At 38.6% G+C, this 14,106-nt stretch overlaps 1 protein-coding gene across 2 annotated transcripts in view; it reads left to right on the forward strand.

Moving 5' to 3' along the window:
- DHX57 (DExH-box helicase 57) overlaps positions 1–14,106 on the forward strand; it is a 44,702-nt gene that overhangs the window by 28,096 nt on the left and 2,500 nt on the right. For both annotated transcript variants that reach the window (XM_083379212.1, XM_083379211.1), the window contains 9 exons: positions 438–611; positions 2,678–2,878; positions 4,544–4,820; positions 6,228–6,323; positions 6,430–6,513; positions 8,304–8,441; positions 9,801–9,875; positions 11,179–11,313; positions 13,776–13,976. In XM_083379212.1, coding sequence (XP_083235338.1) covers positions 438–611; positions 2,678–2,878; positions 4,544–4,820; positions 6,228–6,323; positions 6,430–6,513; positions 8,304–8,441; positions 9,801–9,875; positions 11,179–11,313; positions 13,776–13,976 — 1,381 coding nt within the window. The remainder of the gene's footprint in view (positions 1–437; positions 612–2,677; positions 2,879–4,543; positions 4,821–6,227; positions 6,324–6,429; positions 6,514–8,303; positions 8,442–9,800; positions 9,876–11,178; positions 11,314–13,775; positions 13,977–14,106) is intronic.

A 14,106-nucleotide genomic window follows, 5' to 3' on the forward strand; every position in this document is an offset into this window, starting at 1 on the left:
ATGAGGGGATTGGGGGGGGGGTTGTTATTGTTATTTCATTGGGTTTTTAAGATGTATTTCAGTATATGGGCATTTATTTAATCTTGTTTTAACTTTTGTAATCCTGTATTTTTATTCTTGCCCTGTTCACCGCCCTGAGTCCTTCGGGAGAAGGGCGGTATAGAAATATTATTAAATTAAATTAAATTAAAATTAAGTCCACGAGTCATAAAAGAGCCGAGGTTGCCGACCCCTGCACTATACACTACATATATAATAAGGGCATTTTATTAGTATATGGGCAATTATACTGATGTGGCTTATTTAGTGTCAAAAAATGAGACGTGTACTCCAAAGAAGAATTGAAGTTGCCCAGTTCTGATTATGTGAAAAAAGTAACATGGAGATGGAACAAATGCTCACCAAAAATATTTCAAACCTGTTCCCCAACCTTTCAGCTGTGTTGTGTATCGTCTCCATTCAACTCTTTCCAGTGAAGATCAGCAGTCTGTATTCTTCCAGCCTCCTCTTGGCATCACCAAGATCATCATATCTACAAACATTGCAGAAACTTCCATAACCATCAATGATGTGGTCTATGTGATTGACTCAGGAAAAATGAAAGAAAAAAGGTACGGTATTTAAAAGAATCTGAAGGAAGTAGTAGATAAGAACTCAGAACAATAAACCATGTCGAAATGACCTGTTTGTAGTCCTTGCTTAGGGTTTTTTTTCAGATCATTTTTATTACAAATTATATATGCAAAGGATAAAAGTCAGTGCAAACTAGAAAAGGGGGAATGAAAAGGAAAAGAAAGAAAAAAGGGGAAGAAAAAAAAGAAGTAACTTCCCCCTTCATCCCAACAAGTAAAAACAGGTTTAATAGTTTATCACTATCTCTAAATAAAAGATAATCTCTCTTCTCCCCATAGCTTATCTCTTTAAGAAAAAAAATAAAAATGCTACATCTCATCAATTTTTGTCAGCAAAAGTCCAGTAAGGGCAACTAGATATAACTATTTTCTTCTACTCACCCTGACCAAATAAGCCAATCTTATAAACCTTTTTTAAAAGTTATTATTTGACCTCATCAAAAAAAGTGCTGCTCACCTTTATTTCAAACGAAAATCCTTTAGAACTTTAGCAGATTTCTTTTGTGTCCATAAGTAAAATTTAATCTTGGCAGGATGTATGCAAATTGTGATTATAGGTATAAATTTGAGCAGTGGCTGCAAAGCCTTTTTTACATTGTAACTTCAAAGAATCATTAAACAAGACAATAAGGACTACCTGTATTCACATTCTAGTTTTGAGAAACAGGATTTTGATTACAAGACTCAAGGTAATTCTGAAATATTTGTTACATTCTATATCAAGGGAAGGATAGAGACAGGAAGCACACAAGCTTGAGGACCACAAGGAGAGATTCTAGAGCACGGGTGTCAAATTCAATTTCATTGAGGGCCGCATCAGCATTGCAGTTGCCCTCAGGGGGCTGGGTGGGTGTGGCCTGGGTGGGCATGGCCTACTGGGTGGGCATGGCTAAAGTGCATATGGCCTACTGGGTGGGCATGGCCAGCTCTACATCGTTCACATCAAGGGTACCTATGGGGGCCTGGGCAGGAATGGGACAGATCTGAGGGTCTCTGGCAGGAGGAGGGTCTCTGGGCCAGGGCCAAGGCAGTGGGGGCCGTTCCCTCACTGTTTCCAGGATGGCTTAGCGGGCCGCATGAAACCACTTCGCGGGCCGGATCTGGCCCCCAGGCCTTGTGTTTGACATGTCTGTTCTAGAGCTACATAATGTCCATAATAGGTCTGCAGTCTGGTCCACAGTTCTGACATCTGCAAAAGTTACCATTATGGTTTAGTGCTTATATATATTTATCAGTGGATCCGTCAAATTCAATAAGGCTTTGTTCTCCCTTTTTTGTTTTCTCTTTTACCATATTTTTAATGTCCTGTTCCTATTTAGGTAAGATTTATTACCTAACCATTCTAACCACTGAACTGTGGTAGCACAGTGGTTAGAATGCAGTACTGCAGGCTATTTCTGCTGGCTACTGGCTGCCTGCAGTTCGGCAGTTGGAGTCTCAACGGTTCAAGGTTAACTCAGCCTTCCATAATTCCAAGGTTGGTAAAATGAGGACCCAGATTGTTGGGGGCAATATGCTGACTCTGTAAGCCACTTAGAGAGGGCGGTAAAGCACTGTGAAGTGGTATATAAGTCTAAATGCTATTGCTATTTAACGTTTTTACTTGATTTTGTTTCTTTGACATACATTTTTCCTGTTTTTCTTTTGCACATTTTAAAAGAGAAACTGGTAACATGTGAATTGATTGCCTACAATGTTTTATAAGGGTGCTCTGTTTATTTTTTTTAGCATTGATCAAATTTAGACTGTAAATCTTCAAGCAGTGATTTGTTGTTGTTGTTTTAAATATATTTGAGAACAAGGATAAAGACTGTAAACTAGTGACCACATATCACAGTGAGCTATCATGTAATTTAACTTTGGCTTATTGTGTTATGGAGAACCTTTATGACTTATTTCATAAACTGTGACCAAACCCATAGTTTAGCAAGAGATTTAAACAATTACCTAGAAGAATTACACTTTGTCAGTGTTATACTTCCTAGTTCATGACCTATCATGTATTTTAATATTGCAAACACAGTTCTGTATTTTCCCTCTGGTAGGTATGATCCAAGCAAGGGCATGGAAAGCCTGGAGGATTCATACGTGTCCAAAGCCAATGCCTTGCAAAGAAAAGGACGAGCAGGTCGTGTAGCTTCTGGGGTTTGCTTTCATCTTTTCAGTAGCCATCATTATAATTATCATCTTTTAAAGCACCAGTTGCCCGAGATACAACGAGTGCCTTTGGAACAGCTTTGTCTCAGGTATTCTTTTGCCAAATATTGCATTTTTTTTCCAATTAAGCCTCAACACATTATGTGGTTCATCTTGTAAATACAAATCTTCTTCAGTTCTCACTTCCCTTTTTCCCTATTTTCTTACTTCTGTCCCTTAACGGCTTGCTCCTTGGCAAATGTGCAAACTAATTTCCTGATTTTTCCTGATTAGCTTACTCTTAAGTAGCAGTATCAAAATATTTCCAACTCTAAGCTGGCAGAAGCATCTCCTCTTTAGGTAGCACTTGTTTCGTGTGCAGGTGCCACAAGTTCAGTGCCCGGGATTTCCAATTAAATAGATTGAGTAGCAATGTTAGAAGCAACCTCTATCTAGAGATGTGCAATATTTAGATCCAAAGCAGGCAAATACGCTTCATATCTGCCAAGGGTGCTCCCAGTGTACAAAGCAGCAGTCCCTTAAAGGATCAGTACAGAACTTTTTCTGGGCTCTCATAATACTTCTATATTAGAAATTATAGTCTCTGCAGTCCCAAATTTTGTTGGGGTGTTAATACTATCGGTCATTAAATAGGTTTATTCATTTCCATGTCCTTTAATGGCCATTCAAAGTTATGACAGACCACCTCCCCCCCAAAAAAGCCAAAAGCTATTTACAACCTGGTTCTGCAGTTCCAATGCTCCACACAATCCTGTCATTACAAGACTGCATTTCAGGCCCTTTATGACCTTTTTGACTGGTTGTAGTATTCCATTGTCATATGACCATGATTTACAAGGGTGGTGTTTTTTTTGCCAGTTTCCACCTTTTTCTTCTGTCTCTGGAAAAAATAGTTTGGAAAGGGCAATTGCTGTATAGAAGTTATTAAAGGCAACCCTCTTTTCTTCGAGCTAAAGTCTTTTCCCCAAATACTGTAACTATGTTTGCCAGATTCTTTTAGTGCTTTAACTGCATCAGTTTTACCTGAAAAGGGAACTGTTCTTGGAAATCAGTATTTTTGTTTTTTGGGCTAATACTAGGTTTGCAGGAACCTGGAGCTAAGTTGAGGATACAGTTTGGAGGACAGGAGCAAATTAGGTATTAAGTAACTTAAAGAGAAGTAAAAGCATCTCCACCCATCCCCTGCTGTGACCAGGATCTTGTTTTTTGTGAGAGCTATGTTTCAACATATAACCATGGATAATAAAATCACAGGTAATAGGGTATTTAACCTATGGACGTAGGTCTAGATTCTGGAGCATTGGAAAATGGAAAAAATATCTCAAATACAAGAAGTGATCAGAAATAAGTATTTTATACTGTACGTTTTGAACCTTTAACAAAGTAAGAACATTGAAAATCACTGGATAAATTGTACACCAGATTCATGTCAGCCTCACTAGGTAGACCAGACTAAGAAATCAACTTCACAGCAAGGCTAAAAGTATTTTTATTCAGATTGGCTATAATAACAGAAGCTTGCAAGTCTGATTGTGCTATACCTTCACTCCTTATAATTCAGTGAATTAAGAATGTGTCACTTCCAAATATTTCCTGTCTCTTATGGGTATAAAAGATGTTGCACAAGATCTTGTGAATGGATCTTGCATATCTACATCAACGGCATTTTTGTACTCTCCACAGTTCTGTACTTCCTTGTACCAAATAGCAGAGGGCTTGTAATTTTCTTTGACTGAACAATATTTTTTTTCCAGAATAAAGATTTTGGAAATGTTTTCCACACATAGACTTCACTCAGTGTTATCACAACTTATTGAGCCGCCAACCAGTGAATCCATAAATGCATCAAAGAAGCGGTTGCAGGATGTAGGGGCCTTAACATCAGAGGAAAAGCTTACTCCCTTGGGACATCATTTGGCTTCCTTGCCTGTTGATGTGAGAATTGGGAAATTAATGCTTCTTGGCACCATCTTTCGCTGTCTGGATCCTGCACTAACAATAGCAGCAAGCAGGGCTCACAAATCACCTTTTGTAAGTATTATTAAGATAATCTAGGATTCCCAGATTATGGGTTGTTACAGTTTCAAGAGCTGACCATTCTTGGTTCCCCTTTACGTGGACATGGGCAGCCACTGAGCCACTGGTACTGGATGTAAGTGTTGGCATTGCTCTTCAATAGTGTTTGCACTCACAGCAGCAATTCCTGCAATAGACTCCACCTGTTCCTAAGTACCGACTCAACTAAGATTAATTAAGGTATTTGTGCCTAGTTTCACTTTCTCCCTCTTTCAAGGGTGGCTTTTTCTGGGTGTGTTTCTGGGAGGCATCATACTAGGTCCTGGCACTGAGCCCGTGCACCTGACTGGACAGCCCATGCTTGCTTTTTGTCATGATGGGTTGTGTTCTCCTATAAGAAGTAGAAGAGGTGCTGTGCTTGGGTTGCCTATTTAATCAGAAAGCCCTGGCAAAATGCAGCGTGGCAAGAACAACAAATCTTTATTACCACATTTAGGACAGAACACACTGGTACCTAGATATACAGTTTATACACCTAAATTTATTGATAAGACTAAAAAGTTAGTATAAAATATTAAAATTACCTAACAGTGAAATAAATATAATAATAATGCAAATATTAGTGATGATCACCAGTGGTAACACACTAAGCTTTAGTCATAGGTGGGATAAATATAGCAAATAGCGGTCCAAAATAGGGCAATCTGAATAAATATAGGAAAGTCCTGCTCAAATAAAAACATTGACAGATAAGTAGGATTCTCTCTGCCAGTATAGTTATTTCAAATTTCATTTTTAATATAGGTACTCCTTGCTTAACAGCAGTAATTGGGACCAGGATTTCTGTTGCTAAGTGAAACAGTGTGACACGATCAATGTGATGTGACATCACTTGGTCATGGGACACTCCAACTTGTGTGAGCCAGTTGCCAAACACCCAAATCGTGACCTCATGACCACAGAGGTTGGCGTGATAGCTGGAAGTCTGAGTACTGGTTATAAGTATTACTCATTCAGCACTGTTGCAACTTTGAATAATAGCTGAACAAGTGGTCATTAAGTGAGTACTACCTGGAGATGAACATGTTCCGAGAGTCACTGTAAAGAAACCAGCTCCACAGAACCATCCCCACATGGATCTGTAGGCTACTGAAGAGAGGCTTTAAAAAAAAAATATCTGCATAGGACTATGCTACTTGGCCTTTGGCTGAGATCAAGTATAGACTGACAATTGTATTATTGAGGGAGGAAGTCAGTTAACCTATTATTTTGCAGGTTTGTAACAACACCAATTTTGAGAAGTCCTACTGTAATTCATTCCTATTTATACATAGAATTTAGATAGATTCTACACAGCTGAGACTGAACTTTAATTTTTAAATATATTAGCTATGTAATGGAGCATTTTTATCAATTATAAAGATTTCTCCATGGGACAAGAGAGAGGAGGCATTCAAGAAAAAGCTTGAGTTTTCCATAGGAAACAGTGATTATCTGGCTGTCATCCAAGCATATAAGGTAAGAAATAAAAAAATGACTCTTTTTACTTTAAAGATCATATTAAGATTCTTTCCAACTTTTGGGATTAAATAGTAAGGTGATATTTTAAATTTCTACTCTTTAGGGGTGGCGCCAGTCTTCAAAAGAGAGCTTTCAAGCAAGTTCCACATTTTGTAGACAAAATTTTTTATCACAAAATGTTCTTCAGGTAACGTAATATTTTTATTTTGCATCTTTACCTTTTGGTGACCTTGTAAAATAATTTGTTCCAATACCTACTTCTTGTTGTGCCATATCTTTTCCCCTTATATATATATAAAACCTGAACAATTTTAGACCAGGTTTGTTTATGTTATTATTCTACTTCATTTCATTATGCCTCTGCTCTGGATGGTGGATCTCATGGTTCCAGCGGGAAAAAAGGTAGATAATTTGCACTTATGTAGAAGTCATATTCAATTCATTCGGCTGATCCTCCTCCTCCTTTGTACCACATTGTTGCCCCATTTGAGACTATATTCTCAAAAAGCTCCCAATGTGGTGCATGTTGTAAAGGAAGGTGTTGGGGAAGAGGCAAGATGAAATACAGGTATTCCTTGACATATCCGGGCAATTGTTTAATTCTTTTTTAATTTTTGTATTTTCTATTTATATATGCTCTGTTCACCGCCCTTAGTCCTTTGGGAGAAGGGCGGTATATAAATTTAAATAAATAAATAAATAAATAAATAAATAAATAAATAAATAAATAAATAAATATAACTGTCAGTGAGCCAGATTGTAATTTGTGACGGTCATAACATGGGTCAGTCATGTGACTGACCTGATTTTATAACCCTTTTTGCCGAGATTGTTAAATAAATCACCACACAAGTTAAGCAAATCTGCACTCATTAAGCAAACTCCATAGTCATTTAATGAACCAGTGGTTCACTATGTGTGCGGTTTTGCCAAAAGCCAGAAATAGGTGCCAGTTTTCAGCAAAGCTGTCCTAAAATGCAATCATGTGACACAGAACAGAACCCTGCAGGTAGTCATAAATGTAGCTGTGTTGCCAAGTGCCCGAAGTTCATTCACATGACCACATTCGGGGGGGGGCATGACCATCAAACTTCCAAGTCCAGGTCTTAAGTAACCCCAAGGTAGGTCTGTCATAACTTCAAATGGTTGCTAAGTAATCACTGATAAGTTAAGGACTACCTGTAATAGAAATAGTAAATTTTGGTTGCTGTTACTGATCTTTACATTGAAGAACCTTTAGGAAACACTAAGGTTTACTAGAAATAATTCAGAAATCACCACTTTTAGCCACATATGGTTGTAGCTGGGAATTAATATACTGAGAACCCAATAACTGTGTATATATTTTCACTATATATTTATGTATCTTTATACCAGATAGATATATTTATTTATTTATTTTATTTTATTTTATTAAATTTATATACCTCCCTTTCCCGAAGGACTCAGGGCGGTTTACAGGGCATTTAAAACAACCAGTACAAAAGTTTAAAACAAATTTAAAAAGATTAAATCATCCCTAAAATTAAAAACCCCAGTTAAAAATTCTCAGCATGGGCCGGAGAGCTCAAAGAGCCAGGTCTTCAGGTCCCGGCGAAATGTGCGAAGGTCGGGGGCAGTCCTAAGCTCCACGGGCAGCTGGTTCCAAAAGGCAGGCGCACCCACAGAGAAGGCCCTTCCCCTGGGTGTTATCCGCCGACAGTCTTTTATCGGCGGCACCCTGAGAAGACCCTCCCTGTGGGAGCGCACTGGACGAAGGGAGCTTGATGCCGGCCAGAATGGGCATGCACTGGCCAGACATATTCTATCAGTCTTCTGGGGCTGATCTACTGATCTACTGCTGTACATCACCAGTTCATATCTTGGCATATGCTAAATGGGAATAAAAGAATAACATTAATAAACTATTAGTTGCTGTTTAGAATGCTGTTTTAAAATCCTCTTTGTAATTCAAATATGTCTTTCCCATTTTTTTAGGAAATGGCACGTTTAAAAAGGCAGTTTACTGAACTACTATCTGATATTGGATTTGTGAAAGAGGGACTCCGAGCCAGAGACATAGAACAGAGATTTTCTCAAGGAGGGGATGGTGTTCTTGAAGCTACAGGAGAAGAGGTAACTGGGGGGAAGGGGGGAGAGAGGAGATTTTTTTAATCTATTAATTATTGTACCTATCTTTCCATGTTTCCTTTCTTCCTCACCTATATTCTTAAGTAAAGGTTATATTTTACCTAATTCTCATGTAACTATACTGATTATTTCTGGAATACTTTCTTTCTTGTCAAGATCTAGTAGAGTGAAGATGCTTTTCCAATTGCTTTGAGTATTATGAAAAGTCATTTTTTTACTTTCTTACATACTGGAAGGTTCTCTCTGTCAGGTGTGAACATTGTGTTTGGTCCAACTGGTGAGTTGACGAAGCAGAGTAATTGAAGAGGAAACCTGTGATTTACATATATCACATATATCACATAGTTAAACATAAGTGATGTATTAATATAAATATTTTGATTGTAATTCTAACTTTATTGTAATTCTAACTTTATTAAAGCTGCTTAGTACTTTAAAAATGCATGCTGACATATGTTATTGGATAGCACAAAAAACCCCCAGAAAATTCAAAAACAAAAATTAGAATATTAGAATTCATCTAAGAATAACTCATCCCAAGATCTACCTAACAGTAAAAAAAGATCATTTAAAAATAGTTTGTATGAAAATCTACTGATATATTTATACATTTCAGGGGAGTGGAGATTAATATTTTGATCCTTCCACTTGGGATATTTTTAAAATTAAACATTTTAAATATTTGCTCTTTGGGGGGTTTGGTGTGTGTAAAACCTTTAACATGGAAATGGCATGTATACAGGGGTGTCAAACTGCCTGCCCGCGGGCCGGACGCATCACAAGGAAACCGTGCCCACCCCATTGCCGGCAATGGGGGGGAAACTCCGATATGTCGTGCAACGTCATGTGACGTCACGAGTTTGACATGTCTGATGTATAATAACTGATTCCTAGGGAAGATGTATAATCTGAGTACAAGCAACAGCAGATTGCACTTTTGACTGTATGTTTAGAAAGTCACAATTGCAGTCAGTGCTACTTCCAGTAGAAAAGAAAGAAGCAATAGACAACTTTTAAAAACCTACTGCAGGTCACACAAGATTTCATTGGTTTGTGGTCTGATTCAGCAATAAGGTTGCTACATATATTTAAGGTGGGATCAGAAGACCCAAATATTTCCCTTTATATATATATCCTAAAACTTCTGAAGATATGCATTACCTTATTTTCAAACATGTCTCTGTAATCATAAGATTGAGAAATCTCTTTTAAAAGATACGTACCTGATGCCTCAAATATTCAGGATTCCTTGCCAATTGCTCCATGCTACATAGTTCTTTGCCAATGCCTACCTAAGGAACAGTCATCATACTCTTTAACTTTTAGTATGTCATTATGTCACAGGCAAATGCAAATGCAGAGAATGTCAAGTTGATATCAGCCATATTATGCGCCGCTATGTACCCAAATGTGGTTCAGGTAAGTATAAATGTCAGCCATCCCAATGGCATATGCAGCAAAAGAAACCCCTGGGTTTTACTAAGAGTATAACTTTACTTAGAGATCCATATAGACACAGTAGAAGCAAAGCCAGTTCTGACATTTTCGCATGAAAAACTGCATAGTTAAAATTGCCCTTTTCCCCTAGGTCTCCCACTGTCCATTGCCCACCAATCCAGTGCAATTATTTGCTAGTATTAATATATATTTCCCTGCCTCTGGTCTCTGAAATAGGATTGATTGTAATACCATGATATTTTAAGGGGGAATTTATACAAGAATGTCCTTAAGCATTAAAATCATTTTGGTCTCTTAGCTTTCAGGATAATTCATTATTTTATTTCATATATATCTTCTATTCATGTTCATATGTGTTATCAGTAAAGAAAACAAAGCTGAATGCCATTTTTTTCTTCTTCATGTCAGATTGGCTTCTAAGTCTCCAATGTATGTAGCCTGTTACTTGGCAACTCGCTTTTCTTCAGACATTTTCATGAGACTCCTTTCTGTCTGGAACCTAGTGCTCCAATCTGTTACTATAGGCATAGTGTTACTGATCTCTTAACTATGCTTTTAATACTTAGCAGGGCTCTTTTTCCCCACCCCACCCCAAAGTTCTAAACTAGGACTTAAAACATTCGTAGAAACTAGCACTGCAAAGTTTCCTGGAGTTTTATTGTATTGGATTGAGATGGGGACATTTAGTTAGTTGGTTGGTTAATGATAGTGCATTGCAAGACCAGTCTGTGTTTATAGTTGCTTGGTTCTAGGCCAGTTCGGGATTAGAGGACTTGGCTGAGGGTCAGAGAAGAGAAAGTACTGTAGCAACAAGATAAGTGCTTACTTGACACAATAAGGATTCCTTGGGGAGAAGGAAAAAATGGTAACTCCTGGAAGTACATAGTGTTAGAAATGAAAGCTGGTGCTTAAAACAATTTGCCTTCCAAACGCCAGCTAGTGACTTCAGGGTTGGGTTGGATTTGCACTGATTTTACATACATTGATCATGCTCACAATCATGATGCTCCAATTATCTTGTCAAACAAAAGCATCCAGGCTATGGCTTTGTAATATGTCCTACTACTGAGTTTGGAATAGATTTGGGGAATGAGGTAGTCACTCTTGTTTTTTTTGTGTTTTTTTCTTTTAAGTTCCACAATATTACCGTGTTGATTTGTTAGAGGAAAGCAGTTTAGTAGAAATGTCTTTCTCTACATCTCTGTTGAAATAAATGGGGATTGCTTGTGGATATTCAGTTTGCAATTTTTATTTACCATTTTAGATAAAAGCACAAGAAAAGAAGTATCAGAAGGCTAATAGAAGAGCTGCTAAAATTAATCCAAAACCTGAAGCACTGATGTTTGCTACAAAAAACCAAGGTTACGTTCACATTCATCCATCTTCTGTAAATTATCAGGTAATTTCTAACCTCCAGTCAGTAAAGTATTCTACTCAACTTATTTTAGCTTCTTTGTGAAAGGAATAGCATGCACAACATTAGGCAATAGTTGCCTGCTGAATAGTTCTGTAGACATAACACAAGCAGATGTCTTTCTCTCTTCTCTTCTGCAGGCTTCATATGAAGCCTGCCTAGAGGTTTCAGATATCACCTCCATGTCCTTTTCAGGTCTGGCCTCTTTATGCTGGCACCGAACAAATTTTTGTTAGTAAAATCTAAGTGGCTGGTATATAGTGTTGTTGTTAGCTGCGAAGTCGTGTCCGACTCATCGCGATGGACAACGTTCCTCCAGGCCTTCCTGTCTTCCACCATCTTCTGGAGTCCATTTAAGCTCACGCCTACTGCTTCAGTGACTCCATCCAGCCACCTCATTCTCTGTCGTCCCCTTCTTCTATTGCCCTCGATCTTTCCCAGCATTAGGCTCTTCTCCAGTGAGTCCTTCCTTCTCATTAGGTGGCCAAAGTATTTGAGTTTTAGCTTCAAGATCTGGCCTTCTAAAGAGCAGTCAGGATTGATCTCCTCTAGGACTGACCGGTTTGATCGCCTTGCAGTCCAAGGGACTCGCAGGAGTCTTCTCCAGCACCATAGTTCAAAGGCCTCAATTCTTTGGCGCTCAGCCTTTCTTATTGTCCAACTTTCACTGCCATACATTGCAACTGGGAAGACCATAGCCTTGACTATACGCACTTTTGTTGACAGGGTGATGTCTCTGCTTTTTAGTGTGCTGTCTAGATTTGCCATGGCTTTCCTTCCCAGGAGCAAGCGTCTTTTAATTTCTTGGCTACAGTCCCCATCTGCAGTGATCTTGGAGCCCAGGAAAACAAAATCTGTCATTACCTCCATGTCTTCCCCATCTATTTGCCAGGAATTGAGAGGGCCAGATGCCATGATCTTGGTTTTCTTAATGTTAAGTTTCAACCCAAGTTTTGCACTCTCCTTCTTCACCCGCAACAAGAGGCTCTTTAGTTCTTCTTCACTTTCTGCCATTAGAGTGGTATCATCTGCGTATCTTAGGTTGTTGATATTTCTTCCACCAATCTTAATTCCAACTTTTGATTCATCTAGCCCTGCCTTTCTCATGATGTGCTCTGCATATAAGTTAAATAGGCAGGGCGACAGTATACAGCCTTGCCGGACTCCTTTCCCAATTTTGAACCAATCAGTGGTTCCGTGTCCAGTTCTCACTGTTGCTTCTTGACCCACATATAGGTTTCTCAAGAGACAAATAAGATGGTCTGGTACTCCCATCTCTTTAAGAACTTGCCACAGTTTGTTATGATCCACACAATCAAAGGCTTTAGCATAGTCAATGAAGCAGAAGTAGATGTTTTTCTGGAACTCCCTAGCTTTCTCCATGATCCAGCGTATGTTGGCAATTTGATCTCTAGTTCCTCTGCCTCTTCGAAATCCTGCCTGTACTTCTGGTAGTTCTCGATCCACATACTGCTGAAGTCTAGCTTGTAGGATTTTAAGCATGACTTTACTAGCATGAGAAATGAGTGCAATGGTGCGATAGTTTGAACATTCTTTGGCACTGCCTTTCTTTGGAATTGGAATGTAAACTGATCTTTTCCAATCCTGTGGCCACTGTTGAGTTTTCCAAATTTGCTGGCAAATTGAGTGTAGCACTTTTACTGCACTGTCTTTTAAGATTTTGAATAGCTCAGCTGGAATACTGTCACCTCCACTAGCTTTGTTGTTGCTCAGCTTTTCTAAGGCCCACATTCTAGGATGTCTGGCTCGAGGTCAGTGACCACCTCATTGTGATTATCTGGGACGTTAAGCTCATTCTTGTATAGTTCTTCTGTGTAATTTTGCCACCTCTTCTTAATCTCTTCTGCCTCTGTTAGGTCCCTGCCATTCTGGTCCTTTATCATGCCCATTTTTGCATGGAATGTTCCCTTCATCTGTCCAATTTTCTTGAAAAGATCTCTGGTCCTCCTATTGTTTTCTTCTATTTCTTTGCACTGTTCATTTAAGAAGGCATTCTTATCTCTTCTAGCTATTCTCTGGAATTCTGCATTCAATTGGGCATATCTATGTTTTTCTCCCTTGCCTTTCGCTTTCCTCCTTTCCTCAGCTATTTGCAAAGCTTCCTCAGACAGCCATTTTGCTTTCTTGCATTTCTTTTTCTTTGGGATGGTTTTGGTTGCTACCTGTTGTACAATGTCGCGAACCTCTGTCCATAGTTCCTCAGGCACTCTGTCTATCAGATCTAATTCCTTAAATCTATTTGTCACCTCTACTGTATATTCAACAGGGATATGATTTAATTCATACCTGAGTGGCCTAGTGCTTTTCCCTACTTTCTTCAGTTTAAGCCTAAACTTTGCAATATAGTACGATACAGATATTTACAGAACCAGAGTTGTTCTTGTTTTACCTGTCTCATAAGTATTCTTTGGAATTCTGTATTTCAGACAAAGCACTTTGATAGCCCCTATTTGGTATACCATGAAATGGTAAAAACTAGCCGGATTTTTGTTCGAGACTGCAGCATGGTATCAGTATATCCACTGATCTTGTTCGGGGGAAGCCATGTGAACATGCAGCTCCAGAACGGGGAATATATTGTTTCCTTGGATGATGGGTGGATTAACTTCGTTGCAGCGTCACGTAAGGTAAAGAATTAAGTAACTCAGCAGATCCATTAAGTTTCTTCAAGCTGTTCTCCAAATCTGTTAGATTATAAATGTTGTAACCCCAATACACTTAAAGGACAACATCTTAAGAATGTTTGATATAACGTTA

The sequence above is a fragment of the Vipera ursinii genome (genome assembly GCF_947247035.1).
Source record: "Vipera ursinii genome assembly, chromosome: 1".
NCBI lineage: Eukaryota > Metazoa > Chordata > Lepidosauria > Squamata > Viperidae > Vipera > Vipera ursinii.